Source organism: Alternaria ventricosa, assembly GCF_023758065.1.
Source record: "Alternaria ventricosa strain BMP 2768 chromosome Unknown scaffold_3, whole genome shotgun sequence".
Classification (NCBI taxonomy): domain Eukaryota; kingdom Fungi; phylum Ascomycota; class Dothideomycetes; order Pleosporales; family Pleosporaceae; genus Alternaria; species Alternaria ventricosa.
Window position 1 is genome coordinate 1,483,334 of NW_026055683.1, and position 27,903 is coordinate 1,511,236.

At 51.6% G+C, this 27,903-nt stretch overlaps 12 protein-coding genes across 12 annotated transcripts; 7 read left to right on the forward strand and 5 right to left on the reverse strand.

Annotated features, from left to right (window-relative positions):
* Window positions 1-2,926: 2,926 nt before the first annotated feature.
* On the forward strand, window positions 2,927-4,084 carry J4E93_002430 (uncharacterized protein; the record flags this gene model as incomplete). The annotated part of the gene is made up of 5 exons (XM_049340375.1): window positions 2,927-3,278; window positions 3,329-3,539; window positions 3,644-3,705; window positions 3,761-3,882; window positions 3,929-4,084. The coding sequence occupies 5 exons, from the start codon at window positions 2,927-2,929 to the stop codon at window positions 4,082-4,084; spliced, it is 903 nt and encodes a 300-aa protein (XP_049202697.1).
* Window positions 4,085-4,548: 464 nt separating this feature from the next.
* J4E93_002431 (uncharacterized protein) lies at window positions 4,549-5,666 on the forward strand (the record flags this gene model as incomplete). Its single annotated transcript, XM_049340376.1, has 5 exons — window positions 4,549-4,897; window positions 4,970-5,030; window positions 5,119-5,144; window positions 5,339-5,454; window positions 5,502-5,666. 5 exons carry the CDS (start codon window positions 4,549-4,551, stop codon window positions 5,664-5,666), a joined length of 717 nt encoding a protein of 238 aa, XP_049202698.1.
* A 429-nt stretch (window positions 5,667-6,095) lies between these two features.
* Window positions 6,096-7,370, forward strand: J4E93_002432 (uncharacterized protein; the record flags this gene model as incomplete). Its single annotated transcript, XM_049340377.1, has 4 exons — window positions 6,096-6,217; window positions 6,744-6,841; window positions 6,890-7,176; window positions 7,224-7,370. 4 exons carry the CDS (start codon window positions 6,096-6,098, stop codon window positions 7,368-7,370), a joined length of 654 nt encoding a protein of 217 aa, XP_049202699.1.
* A 260-nt stretch (window positions 7,371-7,630) lies between these two features.
* Window positions 7,631-8,741, reverse strand: J4E93_002433 (uncharacterized protein; the record flags this gene model as incomplete). The annotated part of the gene is made up of 3 exons (XM_049340378.1): window positions 7,631-7,933; window positions 7,989-8,621; window positions 8,673-8,741. 3 exons carry the CDS (start codon window positions 8,739-8,741, stop codon window positions 7,631-7,633), a joined length of 1,005 nt encoding a protein of 334 aa, XP_049202700.1.
* Window positions 8,742-10,079: 1,338 nt separating this feature from the next.
* SEC23 (GTPase-activating protein S23) lies at window positions 10,080-12,672 on the forward strand (the record flags this gene model as incomplete). The annotated part of the gene is made up of 6 exons (XM_049340379.1): window positions 10,080-10,175; window positions 10,229-10,359; window positions 10,411-10,705; window positions 10,752-11,739; window positions 11,794-12,010; window positions 12,078-12,672. The coding sequence occupies 6 exons, from the start codon at window positions 10,080-10,082 to the stop codon at window positions 12,670-12,672; spliced, it is 2,322 nt and encodes a 773-aa protein (XP_049202701.1).
* Window positions 12,673-12,956: 284 nt separating this feature from the next.
* On the reverse strand, window positions 12,957-13,810 carry J4E93_002435 (uncharacterized protein; the record flags this gene model as incomplete). Its single annotated transcript, XM_049340380.1, has 3 exons — window positions 12,957-13,139; window positions 13,258-13,514; window positions 13,636-13,810. The coding sequence occupies 3 exons, from the start codon at window positions 13,808-13,810 to the stop codon at window positions 12,957-12,959; spliced, it is 615 nt and encodes a 204-aa protein (XP_049202702.1).
* Window positions 13,811-14,331: 521 nt separating this feature from the next.
* On the reverse strand, window positions 14,332-16,198 carry J4E93_002436 (uncharacterized protein; the record flags this gene model as incomplete). The annotated part of the gene is made up of 3 exons (XM_049340381.1): window positions 14,332-15,250; window positions 15,301-16,108; window positions 16,162-16,198. 3 exons carry the CDS (start codon window positions 16,196-16,198, stop codon window positions 14,332-14,334), a joined length of 1,764 nt encoding a protein of 587 aa, XP_049202703.1.
* A 280-nt stretch (window positions 16,199-16,478) lies between these two features.
* Window positions 16,479-17,258, forward strand: J4E93_002437 (uncharacterized protein; the record flags this gene model as incomplete). The annotated part of the gene is made up of 5 exons (XM_049340382.1): window positions 16,479-16,568; window positions 16,629-16,705; window positions 16,752-16,890; window positions 16,944-17,064; window positions 17,146-17,258. The coding sequence occupies 5 exons, from the start codon at window positions 16,479-16,481 to the stop codon at window positions 17,256-17,258; spliced, it is 540 nt and encodes a 179-aa protein (XP_049202704.1).
* Window positions 17,259-18,055: 797 nt separating this feature from the next.
* J4E93_002438 (uncharacterized protein) lies at window positions 18,056-18,906 on the forward strand (the record flags this gene model as incomplete). Its single annotated transcript, XM_049340383.1, has 3 exons — window positions 18,056-18,160; window positions 18,211-18,466; window positions 18,518-18,906. The coding sequence occupies 3 exons, from the start codon at window positions 18,056-18,058 to the stop codon at window positions 18,904-18,906; spliced, it is 750 nt and encodes a 249-aa protein (XP_049202705.1).
* A 4,241-nt stretch (window positions 18,907-23,147) lies between these two features.
* Window positions 23,148-23,522, forward strand: J4E93_002439 (uncharacterized protein; the record flags this gene model as incomplete). The annotated part of the gene is made up of 3 exons (XM_049340384.1): window positions 23,148-23,171; window positions 23,228-23,323; window positions 23,406-23,522. 3 exons carry the CDS (start codon window positions 23,148-23,150, stop codon window positions 23,520-23,522), a joined length of 237 nt encoding a protein of 78 aa, XP_049202706.1.
* A 652-nt stretch (window positions 23,523-24,174) lies between these two features.
* Window positions 24,175-24,562, reverse strand: J4E93_002440 (uncharacterized protein; the record flags this gene model as incomplete). Its single annotated transcript, XM_049340385.1, has 2 exons — window positions 24,175-24,421; window positions 24,492-24,562. 2 exons carry the CDS (start codon window positions 24,560-24,562, stop codon window positions 24,175-24,177), a joined length of 318 nt encoding a protein of 105 aa, XP_049202707.1.
* A 405-nt stretch (window positions 24,563-24,967) lies between these two features.
* On the reverse strand, window positions 24,968-26,162 carry J4E93_002441 (uncharacterized protein; the record flags this gene model as incomplete). Its single annotated transcript, XM_049340386.1, has 4 exons — window positions 24,968-25,776; window positions 25,829-25,942; window positions 25,996-26,087; window positions 26,143-26,162. The coding sequence occupies 4 exons, from the start codon at window positions 26,160-26,162 to the stop codon at window positions 24,968-24,970; spliced, it is 1,035 nt and encodes a 344-aa protein (XP_049202708.1).
* Window positions 26,163-27,903: the final 1,741 nt, after the last annotated feature.

The window sequence follows — 27,903 nt, forward strand, 5'->3', positions numbered from 1 at the left end:
ATACTTATCCTTCCAGTCGCATTCGTATTGCGTCCATCTCCGTCGGACCGAACGAATGCTATTTGATCGCTTACGAGGGTCCATGACATCATCCCTCCGAAGTCTCCTCACCATCCCTTCCCTCACCATCCATCCAAACGACTGCCGCGCAGAACTCCTGCTTTGCGATTCTATTTTTGCGAAGCAATATGTCCCCAATGAATATCCTTTCCCTGACGTCTTAGTCGGCAACCTGCTGGTCATTGAAACTGCCCATCACTTCTGGAAGGCCGCCCGATGTGGTCATCGATCGCCAACGGCTGAGCGGGCACCATCCCTAGCCCCTGTGCCCGCCAATCCGCGAGCGCGGGATGATGAGACCCTGCGTCTGCTTGTTTTCGACAAAGTTTCTTCCGGTCCACCTGCTATGACAGGAAGTTTGACTGCCGATCATGACGCCTGAGGCCTGATAGTCGCGTGTTTGTGACTTCTCCACTCACAACGCAGCTGTGACATATTGGATGCACCGGTCACTACACATCTTCAAGTATGTATGGATAGCATAGTAATGCTCGCTCAGGGATTTCTATTCCTATCCTCTTATCTCTTCTCCATCTGCCGGGACAAGAATTTTACAAGTTCTGCTCGCATATGCAGGGCAAGCGCCTTCCGACGTTCTCCCACCCAACGGTTCTTTTGGGGTTCGTGAGGCTTGGAAATGTAACAGGGCGTCGACCGTTTCCGGTTTTGTGCCTCATGGCATTTCGGGACCTGGTTTGCAACGTCATCCGTCATGCGCTCAGTCACAACCGCTCTCCTGACTGATGCATCACCAAGATAATTGCTTCTTTGTCACTGGAGATGCGACCTGATCTAGCGGGTGCTGCGACACCAATACCGCGATGCGGAGTTCATCCGGCCGTTCGGTCGGTCGAGTTCGGAGATCTGCCGACTCAAATCTCACCACACCCTCTGCGCTGACTGCATTCTCCGCAATCTGTTGGCCCTCAACACTGCAAAAGCATTCCTGCTTCCCCTTTCGTTAACCGGTGGCATCACCTCGGCCGCACCATAAAGCGACTTTACGCCGAGATACACTTTAAGCGCGAACACGCGCGGAGTTGCGTTATCTCCGGATTTCACGCGATCCGTTGCAAACCATTCATGCGTTACTCAGCGCTGACAGAGCATGAATCTATGTCGCAGTCGGTGGATTATCCGTCGCTGCTCCGAAGTAAACCCATACGTGCTGTATACGAGAATCCTATACACCATCGGCGCAAAATAGCCGGGTGTAGGCAGCTAGTCCACGTTACGAGCCTCTTGCGAGGCTGATGATGGTAAGCAAGCTAGCTTACGATGGATCAGGCATCGGTACGCTCAACGCGGGTCTCAATACGGGTGTTCGTGCGCTAAGCCCTCTGTCGGTGGGTTGCGCTTTCTCAGATCTTGTTCTCTCGCTAATCTGCGATCAGTAGTGTGTCTCCACATGGCGACACTGTCAGCGCTGCTCGTTTGGGGCCGCGTAGGCTTTGGCCACCTGCATGTCAGCCTCGCAAGCCTTGATCCTTGATGTAGGTGTAAGCTTTTGGGCTGTATGTAAGGTTGCCTAGGTATGCTGGATGTCTATCGGCGAAAATGTACCGTGGAACTGGATTCCACGTGTACATGGGCATTAGCGTTAATGTTGTTGATGCCTTAGCAGCGATCTTGGCCTTCGCAAGCATGTGGAGAGTTTTGAGATATAGAGAGCTTTTGTTTTCATGTGATGTTCAGAGTTGGATGGTCTATGGTGCACATCATTCATCTAGTGCGGCTGCTTCAATGACTCCGCACTCTATACTCCTTCTCCCCTGATCAAACTTATTGCCATTTCTATAATTACGATCCGGATCTACCAAGGCCACACGAACATCTCGATTTGCGAGTGGGAAGCAGACGTATCTCTTGCAAGGCTACAAATTCTTCGGTCGATATCAGCACTGATTGTAAACGACTAGCTTCACGCCAAAGATTTACTCAAGTAGATACTCAGATATTCCAAAGACATAGAGAGCAGGGTCTTTACCAATAGCCTTACCTAAGAGCTCAACATGGTACGGATTCTCTTCATTCCTGGCGACATCATTTCCTGGTGCTTCACGCAGTCCGTTACCAGCCTAGGTAGGTATTCCAAAACCCAAATGCTACGTGGTCAGTCGCCGCTTTGCTAGCTACACCTATGAGCTTGATGTATTCCAAATCTCATACGATTAAGCAGCTGACTCAAGGTATATCTCCAGTTTGTTAATCGCATGCTTTTTGTTCGAGACAGCTCTTTATCGGTGCAACCCGTGCCACGGGAATCTTTGTTGATATTCTCGCCATATTCACCACAGAGGAGATGCGCCCGTCGTATGAGATGAGAGCCGAGTAGTTTGATCCCGAAAGCTTTGCAAGCAGTGTCATTTCGTGTTTGGCTTTTCGGGGCTTAAACTGCTGGCATATTGGACACGAGGTGAGTCCGGGCTTCCGCCTCAGCGAATGCGCAGGATGGCGCTCAAACGGGCAGTGGCCTCAGTATTCCTCGCAGTACTCTGATATCCGTGAGTACATTATATTCTTGGTTGCGCAATCGTCAAGAGTGCTGGGGCGGATGCTCCTGCTTATGCTGTTGTCCATCAGCTCAGCAAGGGCACGCTAGCAGGAGCGCCTTGCCATATTTGGCATAGACCAAACATTGAGCATCGAGCCTTGGGCACCTCCTTCCCCTCCAATCCTGCCACAGCCGCACCGTTGCGGATCGCGCTCACCTGCACCCACTACGCTCGCAGACGGGGTGGCGGTCTTGTTTATCTCACACCGACGCTCTCCAAATGCACCACGAGTAGCGCATCTTCGTTCTGGCACCCTCGCTCGCCGCGGATCCGACAACGCCTCCAGCTCAATTACTCAAAAGCAGAGTAAAATGGCCATCGCTCCTGGGTATCCCGGCTTGGAAGTCACGATCAACGTTGATGGTCAGCCTTTGCCTGAGTACGAGGACGAGGACGAGGACGAGGACCCGGCACCGAAAACAACTACAAAGTATATTGAAGCGCGCTCAGACAGTCATTTCTCGATCGTGACTGAGTTCAAGCCACCATTCCCAACCCAGTATCATGTTAGGTCGTCACTATGTATTGACGGAACCGGCATGGACAAAGCGCTCTGCTTGCGAGAGGACCTCTTCAAGAAACCTTTCGAGAATACGGGTATTCGCCGGCGAGAAGGTGAACAATGGGTCAAGCAAAAGTTCTCTTTTGCTAAGCTGAACATTGGTAAGTACCCTGGATACCGTCTGATTTCGTATGCTGATAGGGTTTTGCAGTCGAAGAGGCCCGTGAATCCATCCCTAATGTCGCTGCTCTGAAGCAAAGTCTCAGCACCACTGGGTGCATCACTTTATCCTTTCAACTCATCAAGAGTTTCAAAGAAAAAGTGATGGAACATGTACCGTCCGGTTCGCACACTCGACTTGCAGCCATGAGGGAAATACCTGAGAAGGCGCTCAAAGGCGACGCATTATCGCACCAAATACTGTACGTCAGAACGGACAAACCTGCCACTCATCGAAGAACTAACCCTTTGGAAGCTTTTCAGAGCCTCAAAAATGCCGTCCGAGACGTTCTGAACGTACCCACAGGCTGTATAAATTCCTAGACGAGGAGCCATTCGCAACCTTCCACTTCAAATATCGGTCACTTGGTGAGTCATGTTTACGCTCACACTGTAATATTGGCTGATAACAGGGTCTCTGCAGAGAGCCTCAGGGCACTTCGGCTTGTTACAGTCAACGATCCTCCCTCCGTTCCTCTGGAAGAGAGGCCCGAAGAAGAGCTTACACCTGCTGAGCTGAGAGAGCTGCTGCGGCGCGTACGAAGAGTATGTATGCGGTGAATCGCTGGTGTTGATACTGACGTATATGTAGCGAGACCCAGAAAGTGCTTCCATCAAGCAAGAAGCCGAAGCCACTACTAGAGTTAAGCGCGAGAGGACCACCAAAGACGACGATGAAGTGACCTATGTCGAGACGCCACAACGCAAACGTCCGCACGTGGAGCAAGAGATCATTGTGATAGACTGAGAGAGGACATCTATTCTGTCTTGACGTCGCTGAGCCTAAGGAGGTGTCGAAACGTTGAAAAACCGTCTACTTCGAAGTGGAAGCGAACTCCAAACCCTGGGCCAACTCCAGGTTTACGCATGGAAGTATGCTATCAAGTATGGATGCATGGAATCGCCTCTAGGAGCGTGTATGAATGATTAGGCTAATCGTCATGGGAGAACATATCTTCCTCCATATCTAGGAATGTTTAGAGATAGCCACTCGGGAACTTTAGTCCCCGCTCATGTACCTACAGCATGTCAGCACTTGTTAATATGACATTTGCCTTTACCTCCTTCGCTCCTTTCACGCCTTGTCTGCGTCTCTCACCTCGACTCAGCAGTAGTTAGTATTTAAGAACCCGAGCATCCTGCTTTCGAGATCTTCCTTTCTTTTTCCTTCCCACCAGTAACACGACTTACTTCCAGATATCTTGTTGCACCATGGCTGTTCATCCATTCTTGCCTGGCCTTGCCGTCGAAATCATCGTCAACGACGATCCACTTCCCGGGTACGACGACGATAGCGATGATCCCGCGTCGCCGACGACGGTCACAAAATACGTCGAGGCGACATCTGGAGTAAATTTTGCGATCAAAGTCTCTATCACCAAAGGATATCCCTTCCCAGTCGGTGACATCAAAGCAGAGATCAGCCTCGATGGGCTAGTTGTGGCACACAAGGTAATCCTCGAAGCAGAGTTCTTTGGGGAGTATCTGTTTATGGGACGTCGTACCCAGATCGGTAGGCACCCAAAGATACAGAAGTTCTGCTTTGCCGAATTAGAAATTGGTAAGTTGACTATGGAGAACCCAATCATATAATCTTCTTTAGAATGTTCAAGTTGAGCTGATAATTCTGAAGTTGAAGGTAGCATGTCCCTCCCTGATCTGGCCTCGATTGGCACCATCACTGTGGGCTTTACGTACGTACGAAATCTGCGGTTGACCTCACCGAAACACGTGCTTCAGAGTATCTCAGCATCGGAACAGGTTTCTGAGAAGGCACTGAAGGGACATACCCAAACTCATCGAGCTGGGTACGTTATTCCGCACTTTGTGAAGGTAACGCTGATATGTATAGTTTGTCAGAGCCTGTTGCGCATCCATGTACAAGGGTCTGGGATTGTGACTCTGTAACTAAGTCTCCGTTCGCTACCTTTAAGTTCAAGTATCGCTCCCTAAGTAGGTCAAAGTAGCTTCGCGACGTCATTTCACTAGCTGATTCGTGTAGATGCTTTACGGATCCTAGGTCTCATTCCACGTGAACCAACCCCACTACCTCTGGAAGAGCGGCCTGAAGAGGAGCTCACTCCGGATGAGCTACGCCAACTCGTCAAGCAATTCAAGGTATGTTGATGGCACAGGTTCATGATACCACATACTCATTTTTGTAGGATCGCGACACAGCTGCAGCCAAGGTGAAGAAAGAAGCCGTCGACAAGCGCAAGCGGGTCGATGAGGCTATCGAATCCAGCAATAGCGAGGAGGTCATCGTTGTAAGGTCTAGAGATGGGAATCGTCGCCGTGGTGCGAATGACGAGGTTATTGTACTGGACTAGGAGTGTCTTTTCGTCGTGCAAAAGTTCGTGCTTCATGGCTTTCCTCGGTGGGAGATGATGGGATAGGGATATAGTGAGACCTCTTGAAGGATGCATATGCTTATACTCCCACTCTATATACTGGTTGAGTGCTATATTTCTCGAAAGCGACCTACTGCTGTAGACAGTAAGGCCATCATATTCAGTTTCCATCATCACTCGTCCCCGAGTTCTACGTAATATAACTGTAGTCAAAATTTGTGCGTGACATCTCTCACCTTCTCGGTTACATGCACTCACATCAAACCCAACCGGGATGTCATACTGCCTTTACCTGACTGTCGCTACACGCTAGCGTACAGTTGGCTTCATATATATTCAGCGCCCTTCTCTCCCACCTCTTTCCTTCTACCATCATCACCGTCTCTCAAATCGGATTACAACATCAACATGGCGATCCATGCCGACTACCCTGGCCTGACGGTTGAGATCTACGTCGACGGCAAACCACTTGAGGAATACAAGAACCCGGAAGAGGAAGATGTGCCTAAGACAACCATGCGATATGTTGAGTGCCGGTCAGGAGCGGAGTTTGCGATAAAGACGAAATTCAGGGCACCTTTTGGGCCGATGGATACGTCGATAATCGCTTGTCTAGACGGAACAAGGGTGCACTCCCAAGCTGCGCAGCCGCATGAGATGCTCACGAGGGTCTACAATCAATTTCAGCACGAATGGAAGGAAAATGGCGGATGGCGAGCATCTAACTTTCTCTTCTCTAGCCTCGATTTCGGTATACAAGTTCTTATCACAAGCTGCATTGGAGCTTTCACATGCGGAGATGCAGAAACTGACACGTCAAAGTGGAAAATAGCAAAGGAACCGCCTGCGAAGAGAATCTCAGCTCGGTGGGAATCATATCCGTCACATTTACAAAGGTTCTGAGCAAGAGACCATCGCCACGTCCAATCAGTAGGAAGGTGATCTTGGGGATGATTGGGCCAATATTCGAAGAGGATTTCAAAGGCGACTCACGCTCTCATTCAATAAAGTAACTACGCAATCTAGTATCGCTGATTCATGCTAATACTAAAGTAGGCTTGCTGCAGATCGAACCATAAAAACTCCTTCACGGATTACAACTGTGAAGGAAAAAGAGCCTTTCGCTACGTTCCAGTTCAAGTACCGCTCGATTGGTGAGTAGTCAACCGTTGGAACTAAGTACAGAACTTACATAGCAACAGCCGCACTCAAATCTCTCGGCATCATTCCACCCTCACCGATCCCCTCGTTAGACCCGCAGCCGGATCGAATGCTGAACGAGGAACCACCTGCTACTACTCCACAACCAAAAACCGCCAGCAGCACACCCACTCCGTCCCAACAGGATTCCAGCCAACCCATTCTTACCGAACACGACGGACTCAGAGATTCCGAAATCATTGCTCTCATCAAGCACTACCGGGGCGACACCAAGGGACTGGCGGGTCAAAGCCGGAAGCGTCTACTGCTACTGCTCAAGCATTACGAGGTAAGGACTTCAAATTCGGGATCTGTAAGCCATTAACCATTATGCAGGAAGAAGACGCGGAAAGCGTACAGATCAAGCAAGAGCCCATCTCGAATGCATCGCAGACGCGGATCAAGCGCGAGTACGCTGATGATGGCGCTGCACGCGGACAGGGAAAGAAGCGCAAGCCTGAAGTCATAGTCCTGGATGATTAAGCAGCATGAACGGCGACTAGATGAGAGGGTTGAGAGTATGGTTTTCGGTGGTTTGTTCAGTGATATTGATCTGCTTTGCGATCTGGGTTTTGGAAAGAGACGTGGTATTTAAAAAGGACTTGGAAGGGAACGGGCTCAATGTCTCCTTCAGAGGCCCCTGCGATGAAAAGCTTCCAGAAAATGGACTGTGAATGACTGTCAGAGAAATGAATGCGTTCTGATTAGCGTCGAACTATTGCACACATCCTCTCGACCACTTCCTACCAACGTGCAGCCGTTGCGGTAGGTGTAGCATACGTGTCACTCCAACTCGCAGTGTACTTTGAACTCCCCACAATCGTCTGACTCTTCACATCCGCAAACGTCGCGCTCGTCACAATACTATCGGTACCAATCCATGTGCTCCAAGCAGTAGCTGTTGTAACACCATCGACAGGCCCGACTGGAACAGCGGTAGTCTCAGCCCAGGCACCAGACCACACGGTAGGTCCAGGGATGATGTAGTCGGTGACGCAGGGAGTGGTAGAGGTCTTCGGCTTCCTTGTCTCGGTGGAGCAGTATACCTGCATCGTGTCAGCGAACAAGCTACGAGCCAGTACTTAGGTAGAGGAAACTTACGTTGTGCACAACACCAGGATCATCGTAGAAGTACGCTCCAGGGAAGCTCACGCCCTCAGGTAACTCGACCTCGCCATCGCCTTCAACCTCGATCTGAACACAGTCGGGGTAAAACTGTGCGCCTCTCTTCGGGTTTGCGAGATAGCTCACATCGCCCTCATGCAGACCAACCATTTCCGCACGGATGATGTAGTGTCCTGCCTTCAGTCCATCCGGCACCCTAACATTCATATGACCAAAGTTCATCGCAATATCACCGGTAGTACTCCACTTGCCAGCCTGTGGGAACGGATTACTTTCAAACTTGCCCTCATGCCAGATCTTCACAAAAGAGTTCTCCGTCGGCGGATCAGGCGAGATGTAGATGAGCGAAGGACCGTGGTGAGAATTGGCGATGACTTCGTCTTTGTTGTTGCGGTTCTCGTGGTGCCAGTCGAAGGTTAGGTTGTCGCCGGGTTGTACTTTGATGGTGTCGTGGGCTTGGATGTCGCCCATGACGTTGCAGCGCATGTCGATGGAGTCGAGGTCCTTGACGGGCGAGTTGTTGTAGCCGCCTTTGCCATTTTGGCCGTTGTACGCGGGGATGCGGACGCCTTTGAAGGTTCCTTGGTCTATGCCGTTGACGAAGACGCCCTGGATCGATTAGTATGAGATCTGGGTGAGCTAAAATTGTAATGGTCGTACCCAAATGAAAGTATGGGCGCAGGCCTGACCTGCAAGAAGCGAGAAGAAAAGAGCAGAAGTGCGAGCCATGATCACGGACTGTAGGACAGACTAGACTTGAGGAATACAGAGAGCATCAAGCAAGAGTTGCTACACATATCGCAGATACATATATATCCAGTTTTGAACAATCATACCTATGTTTCGATGCGTCGTACAGTACATTGGCAGGTGATGAGGCTAGTGTATTGGGATGCATTTACCCGATCGGACTCAGATTGTTAATATATCATGAGTTCGCTGCCGTCCAAACAGAGCTGCAGATCTGGAGGCTCCAGCGGGAACATCGGACGTGTCTCCGACAATGTGTAATTGGATCCGTAGACTGTGTTGGATGATCGTGATCGACGGGTGTGTGGTAGTATATACTACATGAAGTCCAAATGTTCCATATCCATGGGGCGCTTCTGGCAGGATCATGACGGCCACGCTTGCCTCGTAACGAACCACTTGACCAGGGACGTAGTGATTGGGGCTTTTGCACCCGCGTAAGGACATGAATTCGCTGCATAAACGCGTGGTCGAGGAAGCCCTTAGATGTCATCATATCGTCTGGCTGCTGACAAGCGTAGGCCCTCTTGAGAGAAGGATGGATCTGAACATCAGAAGTGACGTGTATGATTGCCTGAAGGCTACAGTGATCGAGTCGACATTACTTTCAGCAAGACTCTGGATCATGGTCAACAATAGGTACGGTACAAAGAACACGTCGCGTGACAACGCGGATTGAAATAAGCCTGCCTTCAAGGCTTCTTCAAGATCAGACGGAAGGTCCACGAGATTCTAATGAGGAATACTGCACGATGATGGAATGTGACCTCTGCTGATTCCCAACCTATCAGTATACTCAGAATGAGTTTTCCAGATCGGGCGCCCAGCCATGGGTCTAAATCTCTTCTTCGCGCAGCGCGAAAACAGGCTCATTCATCAGAGAAATGGGAGCCTGCCGTTACGTAGTGTATTTGTTGCTGGCGGTGATGAAGAGAAAAAGAGCGACGGCGAGGAAAATCGCGGTTTTGAGGCTGGGGCGGAGCGGAGCTTCGGTGGTGCTAGGCCGGATTGGGAGCGCTAGGGCAAGAACATCTGGCCGCATCGCCAACTGAGGTATCCACGCAAGTTCAAGTGCGTGAGCTTCCTACGACGTTGCATTATCCTGTGCAGTTGTTGCCTTGAGGGAGGAACACTTGACACGTCTCGGCACATTCTGCTGCATACAACTACAGCTGCCCGTCTCGCGACTGCTACACTTCACACCGCCCCGCCAAATCTCCCATCGTGGGCGCCCTCGGTCCCTCCACCACCAACCTTCGACAACCCTCACCCACCCCAGACCTCCTCGCGCAGCCCAGATAGCTGCAAACGCCCAGCATGGCCGACTTCGAGGCGCTCAAGGACCAGTGGAGCGACATTGAAGACAGGGATGGCGTCCGTCTCAGCTGGAACACGTTTCCCAGCACGCGCATGGTACGATAGGCAATATCGGCGCGAGGGACGCAACGTACTGATGCGGTCTACAGGAAGCTTCCCGCCTAGTCGTTCCCATTGGTGCACACTACACGCCTCTCAAGGAGAAGACGGACACTCCGCTGCTCCAGTATGAGCCTGTCAGCTGCAGGGCGCCATGCAAAGCTATCCTCAACCCCTACTGGTATGCCTGGCATAGTCTCTTGCAACTTATCTCATACTGACATTGAGGCAGTCAAATTGACATGCGCGCCAACCAATGGATATGCCCCTTCTGCTTGAATCGCAATCACCTGCCCCCGCACTACAAGGACATCTCCAACCAGCAGATGCCCCCCGAGATGCACCCGAACAGTACCACGATCGAATACCGCCTTCCCCGACCCATACCGAGCCCGCCCATTTTCATTTTCGTGGTAGACACATGTCAAGAGGAAGACAGCTTGAAGGCGCTGAAGGACTCGATCATCATGGCTTTGAGCCTGCTCCCAGCATACGCGCTGGTTGGTCTGGTCACATACGGTACAATGGTAGGTACAAGAAGCTACAATGAGTGTTATAAGCTGACATTCATAGACACAAGTACACGAGCTGGGCTACACCGAATGCGCCAAGTCGTACGTCTTCCGCGGAAGCAAGGACTACTCCACCAAGCAAGTGCACGAGATGCTAGGCCTTAGCCAGATGGCTCCTCGACCTGGTGTCCCACAGCAGCCTGGACGACCACCTATGGGCGCTCCAGGCGGTGTTGGCACGCGCTTCATCCTACCCGTATCGCAGTGCGAATTGCAGTTGACCAACGCTCTCGAATCAATCCAACGGGACCCCTGGCCGGTCGCGAACGACAAGCGTCCCTTGAGGTGCACCGGTGTGGCGCTCAGCGTCGCTGCTGGACTCCTGGAGACGAGCTTCATGAACAGTGCCGCCCGCATCATGTTGTTTAGCGGTGGTCCAGCCACCGAGGGACCTGGCATGGTTGTTGGCCCGGAGCTGCGCGAGCCTATCCGATCGCACCACGACATCGACCGCGACAACATCAAGTACTACAAGAAGGCACTGAAGTTTTATGAGGGCCTTGCGAAGCGCATTTCCCACAACGGCCATATTGTTGACATCTTTGCCGGATGTCTGGATCAGGTCGGCCTTCTTGAGATGAGGGGTCTTGCGAATAACACTGGTGGACACATGATTCTGACGGATAGCTTCACCTCATCCATGTACAAGCAATCCTTCGTGCGCGTTTTCAACAAGGATGCGGACGACAACCTCCTTATGGGATTCAATGCCGAGTTTGAGGTGCTGACAACCAGAGAGTTGAAGATCACTGGTCTTATTGGACACGCTGTGTCGCAGAACAAGAAGTCAGTCTCAGTTGGTGAGACGGAATGCGGTATCGGAAACACATGCGCCTGGAAGATGTGTGGCATCGACCCTGAAGCCTCATACTCGATCTATTTCGAGATTGCCAACCAAGGCGGGTCCAACGTGACCTCTACGCAGCAACAGGCTCTCATTCAGTTCCTCACATACTATCAGCACTCCGCTGGCCAGTATCACTTGAGAGGTATGCGTTCTTTGAAATGTGTTTAAGCTAAGCACGCATACTAAACATTCACAGTTACCACCGTGGCCCGACCCATGAGCGGTCCATCTGGCGACCCTGCTATCGCCCAGTCCTTCGATCAAGAAGCTGCTGCTGTCCTCATGTCGAGGATAGCAGTCTTCAAGGCTGAGGTCGACGATGGCCCTGACGTCCTCCGATGGGTCGATCGCATGCTTATCCGACTATGCGCTCGCTTCGCCGAGTACAGAAAAGATGACCCGTCGTCATTCAGGTAAGTCTTTCATCACTTTGGAACATATAGTTCTCGCTTCAATATCAAATACTAACTACTCGATCAGGCTTGAGAAGAACTTCACACTATACCCGCAGTTCATGTTCCATCTTCGTCGGTCACAGTTCCTGCAGGTCTTCAACAACTCGCCCGACGAAACCGCCTTCTATCGTCATGTCTTGAACCACGAGGATGTTAGCAACTCCCTCATCATGATTCAGCCGACACTTGACAGCTACGGCTTCGACCACGAAGGCGGTCAGCCTGTTCTGCTCGACTCTAGCTCCATCCAAAACGAGACGGTGCTATTGCTCGACACATTCTTCCACATTCTCATCTTCCACGGCGAAACAATGGCTGAGTGGCGGAAGGCTGGATACCAAGAGCAAGAAGGTTATGAGAACTTCAGGGAGCTTCTGGAGGCACCGAAGGAGGATGCCAAGGAGCTCATCCAGGATCGTTTCCCGTTGCCTCGATTCATTGTCTGTGATGCCGGCGGGTCACAAGCTCGTTTCCTGCTCAGCAAGCTCAACCCTTCGACCACACATCAAACTAACAGCTATGGCGGTGCTGCGACAGCTCAGACCATCTTCACCGACGACGTCAGTCTGCAGACCTTCATGGACCATCTCATGAAGCTCGCAGTATCGGGCACAGGCTAGATTCGCTGTACTTTGTAAGCTTAGTTGTCATCGATAATGCAGCGACGAGGCAAAATAAGGGTTGTATGTGTGGTCTTTGTGTTACATCATTAGCGAAATGAAATCCTTGAATGTCTACATATCTTTGGGTGCGACCTATGGTGATCTCATCAGGTTCGATCTTATTGTGGATGAACTCTCCACATTCGTAGCAGTCTCTGCTTCAACATCCTTGTGTTGCCGTTATGTTCTCTTCCATGATCTAGCGACCTCTCCCTCGTTCATCGAATCTGCCATCTACTCGGCTACATCTTACTAACATCCCAATCTTTAGCCTCACTCCCCTGGACATGTTCCTCCGCCAACACCTCCCCGGTACCCGGAACCTGGAACGGCTCTGCAGGCAACGTGATAGCAATGAACCTCGCGGGCTCGGTCTCGGATGCGTTATGCCACTTGTGCATCGTGCCTCGCTGGATGATATGATCCTATTCCCATTCCATCAGTAACGTTGCAACAAAATCACGCATCCTTTTTAACAGCCCCAAAAACAAACCGAAACGGGGAAAGAAAGGAAGAAAGGGGACAGAAAGAAGGAGTACGTACACCAGGTTTCAAATCTACCATTTCTCCAGTAGCAGTCTCCATACGGACATCGCCGTGGGTGCAGATTACGTAGTCGATGGATACAGTGCGGTGCATCATACTGGCCTGACCAGGAGCGAGGTCGCAGACAATGAGGTGGGAGCCAGATCCATTGGCTACGATGCTGCGGCCTGTGTAGCTTGACTCTCCTTCTTGCGATGTGTAGGCAGAGATATCTTGGTCATTTTGGAGGGAAGCTGGGATGGAGGACGTGGCGTCTAGTCGGCGAATTGTGTTAGTATGTCTGCTTGATGATATGTCGACGGTGTGCAGTATTATCACCATTTTCCTACAGTCTAGCAATGGGATGCCGCGCACCGTTAGAAGAACAAGACTTACAAGATCGAGATGTTCCACCAATACCAGGGTACCCGTAGTATTGCAACGCTGGGCTCGAGTGGACAGTGCTTTTGCCCTCTTCGTTGTGGGTGATGATGTGTCGTTTTGCTGGGGGTAGCGAAGTAACTGAGTCGTACATCTGAGATGCCGCGAGACGTGCGTCGTTCTCTGCCATTGTGAAGTGATGGATTTGATGAGGAATGCGAAGATGGATACGATGAGGTACAGACGAAGAGACACTTCTTAAAGCATGTCAGCAATGTAGAGGTGATAGATATCTTGGCGTAGGATGCATTGTCATCTTATACGACAACTACCTCCCGTGTCTACTAGAGTTAGAAACCACTCTACGGAAACTTTCCACATTTGGACAGGTAGCCCGTGTAAGCGCAAGTATCCCTTCTGCATGAGGTTTAAGTGTGGAGCAGACGCAGGGGTGGAAGTGCCCACTTGAAAAGTACCACGTCAAATCAGGTGGATGGCCTGTGAAAAATACACATAACGTGTGATAGGGAACGAAAGCGAATGGCAGAATGCTGCATTGGTATGGATACGCTAAAACCACGTTTTGTCTACGTAACGCCGGCTCATCGATGAAGAATGGTGCAGGTGGTCGAATGCAGAAAATCGTAAACTGCCGCGGCCATTAAACATGTACAACGAAGCTGACAGCTGTCAGAGCTGATATCAGCGCGTCTAGGCCTTCGCCTTCTTGGCCTTCTTAGGCTTGGCAGCGGCCTTCTTCTCCTCGACCTCCTCGACGATGGGCTCGACAACGACCTTCTCCTTCTTGGTGCGCTTGCTCCTGGGCGTTACTTCCGGGACGGTCTCCTCGGTGACGGTAGTAGTCTCGACTGTGACATCTGACTTGCGCTTCCTAGTCTTCTTCTCTGGGGCAGGCGCGGCAACCTCCTCCACCACCACCTCAGCTGCCTCAACAGGCTTGGTCTTTGCACCCTTCTTGCCCTTCTTTGCTGGCGCAGGTGAGACAGCCTCGACTACCTCTGTGACCTCAGCAACCTCTGTAGGTGGTGCTGCTGCTTGAGCCTTGGCGCCCTTCTTACCCTTCTTGGCCTTGGGGAGCTCAGCAACTGTGGTCTCCTCAGTAGCCGCCTGAGTAAGAAGCTCTTGGGGCTTCGCGGCTTCGAGCGTAGTGATGCTGGTGTGCTTAGGGACACTGTCGACAGTCTTGAGCGCCGGTGCTTCGAACTCGTAATCAAAGACCTCCTTGAGCTGCTTAGCCTTGCTTGTCCTTCTCTTGTTCTCGTTCTCCACGCGCTTCTCCCACTGCGCACGCTCAACACCGCGCTCCATCTCGAGACCGGCCTTCTTGTTGCGAGGGTCGACCTTGAACCGCTCATTGGCACCCTTGAAGAGGTCGGGGTGTACCTGTTCGGCAGGAATAAGGTGGACCTTAAGAATGTGACCGAACAGTAGGTAGTTATTCATAGTTCGTGCAACGATGTCAGCGACTTCTTCAGATTGGAACTCGACGAAAGCGAAGTGCTTGGAAGCACCAGTCTTCTTGTTGCGTGACAGGCGTAACCGGTTGACCTTGCCGAATTGCGAGAAGTACTGCTTCATCTGGGGCTCGAAGAAACCGCGGGGCACACGACTGGACGCATTGTTAGTAAAGTGTGGTCTAGAATGGACAGGTTTGCATACCCAACGTAGAGGACACCAGGCTGGTTGGACTTGGGTGCCGCCTCCGCCTGCTTGATAGCTTTCCGTTGCTTGGCGCTGAGCTTGGGAACCTTTGCTTCTTCGTCAAAGTTGACGTCCTCATCGGCGTCGTCTGAGTCTGAGTCGCTGAAGCCAGCGAGGAGAGCTGCCGTCTGGTCGTCTTCGCCAGCATCGTCTGCGTCATCTTCCACCGCTGTGACCTCGGTAATCTCGACCTCGGGTTCAGTCGCCTTCTGCTTCTTTCCTCCCTTTGCCTTCGCTGGCTTTGCGACTGTAGTAGTCTCCTCCACTACGGCGACAGCGTCCTCAACTGGCTCGGCCTCAGCAGCTTTGCCCTTCTTGGACTTCTTAGCCTTCTCCTTAGGGGCCTCTGCTACGACGGTCTCCTCTGCGACTACCGTCTTGCCCTTCTTGCCACCCTTCTTGGGCTTTTCTTGCACTTCAGTCACCTCTACGACGGAAGCGACAGGCTCAGCGACCTCTGTGTTGGTCTTGGCGGCGGCCTTGCCCTTCTTTGCTTGCTTCTTAGGCTTCTCCTGTATTTCAGCGACCTCGACTACCTCCGCGACGGGCTCGGCCATCTCGGTATCGACGTCGGCAGCGGCCTTGCTCTTCTTGCCCTTCTTTGGCTTGACAGGTTCGGCAACGGCGACGGGCGCAGCTTCCTCTTCAATGTCCATGAAGTCGGCGGCTTGCTTGCGCGCAGATTTCCGCGTTGGCTTGGCTTCGACGGGCGCGACATCGTCCGACTTTCTCGGCTTCTTCGCTTTGGGCGCCGCCTCTGATGCGCCTGAGACAAGTTAGCGAACGTGTTCAGGAATTATCAACGTCGCAATTACTAACCCTTGCGCTTCTTTCCTTTGGTGTCTTCGGCAGCCATTGTGATTTCGTGTAATGGCGTGGGGTCTGTGTGGTCGCGAATGTTGTTACGCGCAAAAGTTCGGAGGAGAGCTCAGACGCGGGAACTTTTTTCGTGGCAGTCGCGCTAATGGACACTTGCCAAGATAGTCCCCAGCCCTCACCATTAACCTTCAACTCCATATACTCACCTCACACCAAGCGAAATACTTCGAACCGAGAATAAGTGAACGCCCTTACAGCATTTTACTGGGCTATCAACTCAACTTGCTCTGTACACCACTGTTTACCCAAACTTCAACATGGCACCCATTGTAGACATGAGCGACAAGAACGCGTGGGATGATTCTCTGCTGATCGATTCCTGGGATGAGGCGGTGAATGAGTACAAGGTACGTTTCTACACGCGTCGTTCTCGTAGTTTCCGCGAGGATATCGACTAAACAGAACAGAAATACCACAGTATCCACCAATCGGGCAAGAAACTTGAAGACGTCCTGACGGAGGAAGAGCTAAAAGAAGCACGGGGGTAAGCAGCTCTCCAAGCCTTTACATCACGATACTAACGTTTCTAGGGAATATGGGGACCTGATGGATGAAGCGGAGGCCGTATCGGCAACAGCAGAGACCAGCGGTGTCGCGGATCATGAAGATGTAGATACGCCGCTGTCAGAAACCAATGGCGTTGCTCAAAGCGGACCGTCGCCGCAGCAGGTACGTGTACATATGAAACAGCCCAGTGCCGAACCCTGTCTTACGAGAACCAGGAACCAGATCTCTCCGGGCAGCAAGAACCGCAGATCCAATTGCCAAGTGCTGAGGCTCCTCCGGTGCCACATGCTGCCGGCACTCTTGCAGATGCCATGCCGCAGGCCATCCTTGGAACAGGTAAGTGGTGGTTTTGACAGCCGTTACTTCCGGATAGTGTGGAAGTTTGACAGTTGGTGACATGCTGCTAACTCTGAACAGTGCAAGACGAGAATATGAAGAACATTATGATGTCTTGGTACTATGCCGGTTACTACACCGGTCTGCATGCTGGCCAGCAGCAGGCTCGCAAAGAGCCCCCAGCGACTCAGTAGCGGATCCAGAGAATGACGCATTTTGGAGGCAGTGCGCATCACACTGTGGCTGCCGAGCAAGTTTAGAAGACGAAGCAGACATATTGAGGCTTGAAAGTCGTTGTTTTGAACCAATGGGGTGAGGATTGCCATGGTCTAGTCCCTGCACACGACTGACGACCTACACAGTTCGTGCCTCAACTTCTCGGGAACACAGGCTGCGAGATGAAAGCTCTGCAGTTCCATGCGGCTCACGAGTTCCCAGCCCCATAGTCCAGGCATCCTGATTAGTTCTGTCCCTGCGTCTATAGCCTTGGTGGTTCTTAGATTACCGCATTGGGCTTGTCTGGCGAGAAGCGAGACGGATCTGCGACACCACCGCGACAGTCTCGAACCCACCTCCAACGGTTCGAGTCCCAAACACCCCCCGCCGTTGCGCCCAAGCAAGTGCGCATCACCAAAATCTCGCCATTCTTGCAGCCGATCAACGTTTCCCCCATGCCATGCCGAGCGCAAGGGGCTGGTGTTTCGCCATGTGCGCAACGGCCTGCACGCCTTCCAAATCGAACAATTTCATGCGTGGATTTAAGGAATAGACAATCCCCAGGCATAAACTTTCTCCTCATCTCATCGCTCTTGCCTCATAATACCAGTGCTTCACTGTCTCTTTCTCTTACTTCATCTGCTTCTTACTGTCCGAGCCGGCCCTCGTAGTGCCCTTTCAATCCTTCAAACCTTCTATCGTATATTCTAGTGCTTGCAGCGCAGGCTTACGTTCACTTTCACGACACTTTTACACGATACGCAATCTAGTCATAATGAAGTACTTCACAGCACTACCCCTAGCGGCCGTACTTGCCTCCGCCGAGATGCAGGTTATGAGCCTTGCCCCCGAGGTCGCAACTGGTGCGATGACGCACACCGTAAGTCTACTTCTATTACTTACTATTGAACTTAATCTGACATACAATAGGTCGTCGTTGGTGGAGTCAAGCCCGTCGAGACTGGTATGGCACCTGTACTAGGATACAACCCCGAGTCCATCAAGGCCGCCGTCGGCGACATGGTCGTCTTCGAATTCATGCAGAAGAACCACACCGCCACTCAATCAACTTTCGCCGAGCCCTGCAAAAAGATGGAGGGAGGCATGGACTCTGGCTTCATGCCCAACCCCGAGGGCAAGCCCGGTGTCACATGGAACATGACTGTTGAGACAACAGAGCCTCTCTGTAAGTTTTCTAGATTTGGCGATAACATGAACGACAGCTAACATCATCAAGGGTTCTACTGCAAGCAACAAAACGGCATCCATTGCGGAAAGGGCATGGTCTTCAGCATCAACGCCGCCGAGACTGGCGACAAGACCATGGCCGACTTCAAGGGCCTAGCCATCAAGACCAACGGCACCGGCCTCGTCGCCGGAGACCTCCAGTCCGTTGACCCCGGCGCCGCTGCCGCCCCTACCACTGTCACCGTCGAGGCTGGAGGTGCCGCTGCAACTGGCACTGGTACTGGCACCGGTGCTCTCGCCTCCGCCACCGTCGTCGCTGGACAAGGAACCGACGGTGCCGGTCAGACCTGCTCCTGCCAATGCCTCTGCGGCATGGCCTCCTTCCCCGAGACCGCCGCCATCAACAACTTCGGCGGTTTCCCCGGCATGATCGCATAGACGCCTTCACGAATATAAACTTGGAGAAACGGTGTAATGAGAAGGAGCAGGAGAATGGATCGACTAGGTGTATGCGCTTGGTTGATCTTGTGGGAGAGGTGGTTGGTCGAGAAACAACATTCTTACGACGGGTTCGGGCAAGAAAGCTTCTGGTTTAGCATTTGTTCCCCCCGGATCCTTATACCATTTTTATCATTTGCTGGGGCGTTTCGCATTATACCGTAATCCACATGCTGCGATGGTAGCCGCGCGGTGGTGCTGTTTGAGTTAAAAACTTGATTGTAACGTTGTAAAAATCTTTAGTATTAGAGCTAGATCCAAGAGATCGCACTTTCACAATCTTTGCCATCTCTAGAACTGCTGTTAGTGCTTGTTGTTTGCGTTGTAATCGTGAGAGAGACTCGTATGTTGCATGGGAAAAGGGCGCAATGGGCTCCTCACGGCGTTCAAAATCAGAAATCGGTGTATTCGGTATATCCATAATCAATCCAAGCACACCCCTTCGCCTTCTAATCCAAACCAAGGAAACTCCGCTTCATGATGATAGGCTTCTAAACAGCTTGACTGTGATGGTGGTGGTGGCGTCAAGATGTTGTCGGTTCTCGCGTTGCGCATCTTGTCTGACCGCTCATTTCTTAGCGCCCTCAGCGGCCCTCTTTGCCTCAGCTACACAAGGAGTCAGCGTCGCCGTCTCGACAGTATCGCATGGCCATTTTGTGGCCTGGAAACTCGAAATGCGAGATGGGAAGCTTACCAGCTGCCTGCTTAGCGCGCATGATCTCTGCTACGTTCTCCTTGGTGCGCGCGAATTCGGTACCGGATTGCTGCAGCCTGTTGTTAGCCAACACCCCCCTCGAGGCTGATATAGCGAGTCTTTCTAGTGTAGACATACAGTGTTCTTGCCTTTCTGTTCAGGAAGTTAGCGATTTATTGTTCATAAGACCAACGACAGAGATAGCCGTTGTTCGCGGCGGCAGGAACGGGGCTCGAACATACCTTTCCAGCTTGCTCCTTGAGGTTCTTCTCCCTAGCCTTGTCGCGCTGGTTGCCACGCGCCATTTTGTTGTCTTTGTACTAGGAAATCGACCAAAAATTGTCCAAGGCAGTCTTCTAGGCTTTCTGTGCCGGCGTGCAGGCTGTTGCGAATTAGGAGATTTATTGAGGGCGCGCTGAGGAATTAGAGGTTTGGGTAGTCAGCGCGGCGGAAGTTCTGATAAAAATAGCGCGTTGTTTGTTTCCGCTGGCCAATTAGGGCAAGGGCCAGAACGTGGAAAGTGGAAGCCGCGATTCGGGGCTTCTTCGCCACGTGCGTGGGCATTCACGATCTTCTTTCCTTATCGAGATCGTTGTTCGCTTTTGCGGTCAGTGTTCGTTGTCGCACCGAAGACATCTGTTTGATGGATTTGATCTTCCTTGCTCTGCGCGCTTCGTTGGCGGCGGCGGCAACAGCAGCTGCTAGCATGGGAAGAGCGAGCTAGGTGCGACAGTTGGTATCGCGACACCGTAACGCCTCCTCAGCACGCATTCGCATCCCGTACATTCAGCCCTTCTACACCGATAAGCCATACATGACGTTTCCCACATTTCTGATCATCCAGCGAATCACCGCAACAGTAGTCACTGCAGCAGGCTGAGCACCCCGCACAAGGCTGAAAACAGACATTACAAGCCGTGGTGCACCCCGTTGTGTGCGCTGATATTGGGCAGACAAGATGAGCCACCAACTGTATAAGAATGCTGACCGTGCCTCTTTTTTCCAGTCTTGTCTCGTGTTCGTAAAATCATCAGTCCCCTCACACGATACAACCCATGCCTCTCTATTCGCCCTCTTCCCTACGGTGTCGAGCCAGGACTTATCGTAAGAGAATACGCCAGCTCTACAGCCGCGACAGAGATCGAAGTAAAGACTACGTCTACCAACCACTGGACGAACGCAACGATGAGATCCGACTGATCACTTTATTACCCGCGGCGGATCGAGATAGCGAAGTGATTTGCGACCTCAGCATCGTTCGACTTACAAAAGAAGATGTGCCACAGTATGAAGCGCTCTCATATACCTGGGGTTCAGCCGAATCACCATGCAGGCTTCGGGTTTCGTCGAGTAGCGATTACAGCATCGACATTACCGAAAACCTTGCGGAAGCCTTACCGTATCTCCGCGACCCCGTCTCGCCCAGAGTGTTGTGGATTGACAGTATTGCTATTAATCAGAAGGACTTGAGCGAGAGAGGTCAGCAGGTCCAGCGGATGGCTGACATCTTCAGCTTAGCAGAAAGAGTTATCGTTTGGTTGGGGTTGGACGATGCCGCCAGCAAGACAGTCATGGAAACATGCGAGTTTCTCGCTACGAAGGTCGAGGTCGATTATGGAAAGGCGGATCTGAGAAGTCTGTCGGATGAAGCACATGATGCCCATTGGAGCGACGTAACAGAACAGCTTCCCTATGACATAGCAACCTGGCAGTCGATTGTGGGATTTTCGAGGCGACCATGGTTCCAACGACTCTGGATATGGCAGGAGATCCGCCTGGCTAAAACAAACGCAATGATAATGTGCGGCGCCCACACATTGCATTGGGCAAAGCTCCAAATTTTGCTGTGTTGTATGGCGTACAAGAGAAGTGTGATTCCATGGGAATCGGAAGACGCCGTAACAATCTTGAATCATTGCTTTCATCTTGCAAGTGCATTTGATGAACGGGTTTTAACTTTGTTTATATTTATGCGAAATTCTCGATGCATTGATCCTCGAGATCGTGTATACGGTATTCTGGGGCTGTCATCCAGAACGGGAACCCGAATAGATTTGCGGCCCGATTACGAGAAACCAGTGATAGATGTATACATCGACCTGATGATACACTATACAAACGTGTCGCATCGCCTTGACATGTTGGGCCTCTGCCAATACGACGAAGTAATAAGAGACTGGCCATCATGGACACCTGATCTCAGGACCTTGGTTGTAAGCACCACCGCGCAATCGCACGCTTCCGGAAGTTCCGCGTGCGAGGTTGCGCTTTTGCGAGACAGGGTGTTGAGAGTGACGGGAATAAGGCTGGGTAGGATCACCAGCGTAGATGGTTTTGATGGGTCACGCGAAGATTGCAATTCCAATATCCAACGATGGGCAAAAAGCCTAGATATGGCTTCTGAACACGTCGATGGCAAATCCATGCCCGAAACGTTTTGCCTTGGTATCTGCGGAGGTGTTGTATCGGACTATTACGTGCCACCTTCCAAGGCCTTTCCAAGTCTAGAGTCAGTTCTAGCGTTTCTTCAGGACACTGTAACGCTTGGTGACAACGAGGTTGCCATGTATCAAGCCGGGGACATTCTATCAGATCGGGTGTTCCACACGTGCAACCGGCGAGCGTTCTTCAAAACATCCTCTCACCATTTCGGTATATGCTCCCCAGGTGCGTGCAAGGGCGACCAGATTTGTGTGCTGCTTGGATGCGACACTCCCCTGGTCATTCGTGCAGATTTAAATGGGAGATATAAGATCATCGGAGAAAGCTACGTATGTGGACTCAGTAACAACGAAGCATTCTTGGGTCCCTTGCCAAATGCATCTAAGGAGGTGTTACATTATGACGCGGAATCAGGGAGCTACTTCTGGGCCTTTCTACATACGGAGACCGGCAAGATTCAGGTCGAAGATCCAAGATTGAACACTGAATTGCCATCGGGATGGCGTCGAAGAACTGATGCACAAGGCCAATTTTGGCAACAGTTTAGCCATGGGAGTGCACCAGACGCATGGACAGATGATGATCCGAGGTTGACGAAATCAGAGCTGCTAAAGCGCGGAGTGCTGCTGGAAGACATTGAGTTTTCGTAGTCAGCAAACATTACCATCTCACGTTGCATCACAAAAGAATATTACTCCTGCCTAGGTAGCAATGAAGTCCAGATTCGCGGCCTATCCGTACCATGTTCAAGCGGACAAGACGCATCGTGATTAGTGCCAAGTGCACACCGAGATTTGCGGACGGGAATTCTCTTGCTCGAGAACTTGCTGTATCTTTGCGAGCTGAGCTTTCGAAAGCTTGAAAGCGATGTCAGTGGTGTGAAGGTAGTATGGCTCGTGGTGTGAGGCAAGGCGGCGATAAGCGGGGCTTATCTGTCAGACTACGCGCTAAGCGAGACCCTGATCAAAGTGATCGCGCTCTCCCGCGCTATTTGCAGAACATTTCCCCTCGCCTCTACACCAACATATCCACTCGATCCACCACCATGCCTATTTCGAAGAAAGACAGAGTACGTTGAATATTAAGGTTATCTACATAGTATGGGATTTACTGACATCACCCAAGATCCAGCGCGAGCACAAGAAGGCTGACAAGGCCGGCACCCGCGCGCCAGTCAAGGCAAACGGCCTGCCCGTCAAGGCGCCTAAGCCGACGTCCATCGTAGGCACTCTCGCGCTTCTCACCTGATGCCCTTGCATTGCACGGCATCATAGCGCATAGCTGACCACCCGATTCAATACAGTGCCAGAACTGCCGCCGCGAAATCGTCAACACCAACAAGGCGCAGCTCGAGGCCCACGCCGCTAGCCACGACGCTACAACATGGCCCAAGGAGAAGTGCTGGCCGAACGATTTTTGAAGAACTGGGGCCAGCTCCGAATAAGAGGCTTGATTGAAGTTTGTGGAGGCACACGGACACGGATACCTTCGCTATGAAGAGTGAACAAAAGGAAGGCGAATGGTCTATTTCGCTCCACGATGAGGGACGCCCTATCGAAACATGATCAACACACAGTCCCAAGGAAGGACACGTCACACCGTGGTCACGTACGCTCGCTGTGGTAGCCGTACGTGAACGTAGCGTGCGAGCAGTGAGTAGCTATATGGAAGACTCAGTATTTGAATTGCACCTGTCACATACCCTAGAACAGAACTACTTTTACTTTACGCTATTTAGTCGCACATACAACAACTTGCAAGGACTGTTCTGGCCAGCGACCAGGGTTGACTGCTTCTCCAAATCTGACATCTAGCCATCAGAGTCTCTGCGCAAGAGTGTTCAAGATATGTAGCTAACACCACAGCGCTAACCCAGGACCCTCCCGCTGTTTCTCGATAGCAGCGGTGATCTTTCTGCTCGATCCACTCCCTCCTCTTCATCGTCGCCTACGCGCTCAACGTCTCCATGGCTACTCTTCGTCCTCCAAACAACATACGCGTACCCAAGCGGCGGATAGAAGAAGACGCTGCACAAATTTAGCCCTGGCTTACTTCTTCCGACGGCCGTAGACTCACAGCAACAATAGACTGGCGAGCGCATCACGCTGGACCCGTCTCCTAACATATTTCGGATCTGTATAGTAACCTCGACCCGGGCCAAACGCAGAGTCCAAGATAAGCCAAAGCCATAGTCCTGTAGCAAGGACCGACTTCGCGATCTCGAACAGGAACGCCTGGAACGGTGTCGCAATGGCCTTGCGCTGGACGTATACGATGAACACAATACCGGCGGACATGAGCGCCGTTATGGAAGATGCGCTGCAGACGTTAGTTCATCTGCGCATGAAGGCATTGGTGAAATGTGTCTGTGGGTGGACGGTGCACGTACAAGAAGTAGTAGTAGTTCTCTTCCCAGGGATATGTCATCTGTTCCCATGCAAAGAAGCCAAGTATTACCATTGTCGGTATTGAAACGATGGCTTGGAAGATACCAAAGCCGCGAAGGGCCTGTTGCCCAAGGGGGCGGCTTTCGATACTCGCCATACTGGTGGAGATATTCAAATGTGTAAGCTGATGGCTCAGTGCATACAACAGGCAGAAGAAAGGCCTGATTTTGCTAGTATCCTACTTAAAATTGGACGGAATATTGTCGTATCTTGTACTCTCGAGACCTGATACCGCAATCAGGTGCAACTGCTGCTGCCTGGCGTGCGAAACATCAGGCCTGAAGATTGTGGCGCAGCATAAGCATCCTATCAACGCAGCCAAGATATGCGAGGTTCGCCTTACTGTGCCATTTGATTGCACGCATCCTGAAGCCTTGCCAGATAAGAGTTATTTAACAGTGATAAGCTACTTCGCCTCTCACTTCTTCTCCAACCTCGCCTTCTCATCCTTCAATATTTCCTCAACAGTATCCTCAATACTCGGTCCCTTCGGCTGCCATCCCACCAACTTCTTCGCCCTCTCCGCCTTACCCCTACTGTTGAACCCCCAACTCACAGCCTCGAAGCCCGCCTGCTCGATCGCCTTATCTTTACCAAGTTGTTGCTCCTTCAACTCCTTCTTGCTAACAAGACCCAGCTCCGTCGCCTTCTTACCCATAAGACGTGCGAGGTCAGCCCAGAGGTGCTCGCCGTTCTCAACGAGGTAGTAACCCTGTTCGTTCCAGAGCTTCGCGTCGGTGTTGTTGTTCACCGCGGCTTCGGTGAGCAGGACGAAGAGTTGTGCGAGGTCGGAGACGTGTACGTTGTTCCAGCGTGCTTTTCCTTGGCCGATGATGGGGATGTATTCGCCGGTCAAGATCAAGTGCGCAAGTTCATACGCCTGTCGACTCCGGGTGTTCGATGGGCCTCTACCGCGTCCGTAGATGGTGGGTGGGCAAAGGATAGCTGTTTTGACTGATTCGGAACCGGCGGAAAGTACGAGGTCGTCGACGTTCTTGTGGAAGGCGTCTTTTGGTAGGCCGGTCAGGTCTTGCACAGCGGTCCAGTCGTTGTACTCGCGTTCTGACCATTCGCCTAGCTTGTTGTCGTCACGCATTGTTTCCCAGCATAGGATGCCGGTGCCGCCGGTGTGTAGCCAGAAGCCGGGATTTTCTTTGGAGTGACCGGATGCAAGGCCCTTTGCGATGGCCTTTGCGGCGCCTTCGTGATCGGATGCATCTGCGGTGTCTGCGATTGTTAGTGTCGACTCTATGGCTGAGTGAGGCTATGGGTGGCTCACGAATGACTACGTCTGCCTTTGCTGCCTCATCTTCCAGGGTCTTGGAGTCGTCCAATCCACCGATGACGATCCGCACCTTGGGGAAAGCTTCTGTGACAGTCTTTGCTTTTTCCTCTTCACCATTGTCAGCATAGTGCACCGTCAATGACACGAAGGATAGTATTCACCTGTTCGTACAAGAGCCGCAATCTCGTAATCAGAGTGCTTGTCGTACAGCGCAAAGAGGGTGTCGCCTCCAATGTACCCGGTCGCGCCAGTGCTGCATGGAAAGAAGTGTCAGTAAGGTGGATCAGCTTTGCGATGCATATACGTACAGGAAGATCTTGGGTGCCATGATTAAAGTAATTGGGATATAAAAAAAGTGCTTAAGTTCTCTAGAATGCTTTCTGATGCCTGGTGCTGATACACTCCATATCATAGATGTAGCGCGACAGCTGCGGGTGACGTCATCACGCTAGAAACATCGGGACCACTGGAAGAACGTTTAATCGCACGGCAAGCGTCGGATCTAGCCCTCCTGGTTGTGCACCTCACACGTCACTTTCGCTCCTGTTGTTCTTACTAACGATTTCAAATGTCGATGTATTTTGGAAGAAGCCGATTAGCAGGTAGGTGGCGCGCCGCATAGCCGCACTTCTTACAACTTGTATCGTCACAGCACGTTATCTGCTCCGTAGATCATCCTTCACTTACAAATGCGGTACAATGACATATCGGGAGGAAAGAACACCAGCTCTGTGGATACGCTTGCGCTAGTACAGGTACATGCGATTGTGCCTCACGATCTCGGTAGGAACCGGCCATATCGTTTCTGCTCAGTCGTCTTTGACACCTACCACGCGCCACCGCTCGTGAGGTGGCATGAGCTGTCACATTCGACACGTGACGGTCTCAATGGTGTGTATGTCTTGGTATGCGACCCTAGAACAAGGATCTACGCAGAATATAGGGCTCTAATACCTAGGTATGCCCAGGTGGGACTGCAACATGACAGTGTATGATACTTCGATAGGGCGTATGCTGACGAGGGTAGTTCTCGTTTGAGCAGATGGAGTTGATGCATGTGCTGATTTGCAAAGATCTAACATTCTTCTCGTAGCGCTCAAACCGCCTGTTAAACTCAGATCGCGGCCTTCTCATGTACTTAGTGTCTTCATGATTCTTCGCGTTCCAGCATCTCCATTCCTCTAGCACGACTCTTGTCAATCAAACTCTGCGATACCCGGACGGATGTGTTGGTATATTGGAAGATTTGAAAGTCGAACAGGTCGTCAACCATATCATCCAGCTCCTTTGCAGTTGTGTGAATCTGGGCCTGCAACTTTCGTATTCCGATCCAGTGAGCGACACGCGCATGAACAACATGGACAAGTGTTTTATGAGCCCGAGCCCTCGTCGTCATATAATGCTCGCCTAAGAAAGACGGCATCCGTTGCCCATACAGTCGGCCCAACCTTTTGCGTATTTCGTAATGCATGAGACGTAGGATAGAAGCTGGCCATAATTGAGAATGCTTGTCAAGAAAAGCAACATGGCCGAAGAAATGGTGAATAGACTTGGCCCGAGCTGCACCAGCTGGGTTGTATTCTGTCGAGGTGGAGGTGTGCCTTGGCCGAGATGTTTGAGTCTCCCGAGGATTGAGAATCAACTGAAGCCAATGGCAACCACGAAACCGTGATGGCAAGGCATAGATACGTTTCCACAGGCCAAGTCCAGAGTCTGAAATGGATGGCTCGACAGTCGACCGTACATGTTCCGATTGCCTACGCACATTTTGGAAAGCTTCTCGATGGCTTTCCCTCATACGATGAAATTGTACCTTGATCTGGAAATAGTCCCTGTCACGTAGTGATGCTGCCGATAGTGCGCGAGTCCTCTCCAGTTCTTTGAGCATCTTGTTCATGAGCATCGCATTATGAAAAATGTTATGGACCGTCGAGCGCAAGTCTCGAGCTCGTTTCACAAAATACCGGTTTGCGAGGAGGTGTGCAGTCGTCAATGCGTCACCTGTAGCTATCCGTAGTGGTAATGTGCTAAGGATAGCTTGCCGTGTACTGTCATGATACTCTACAAGG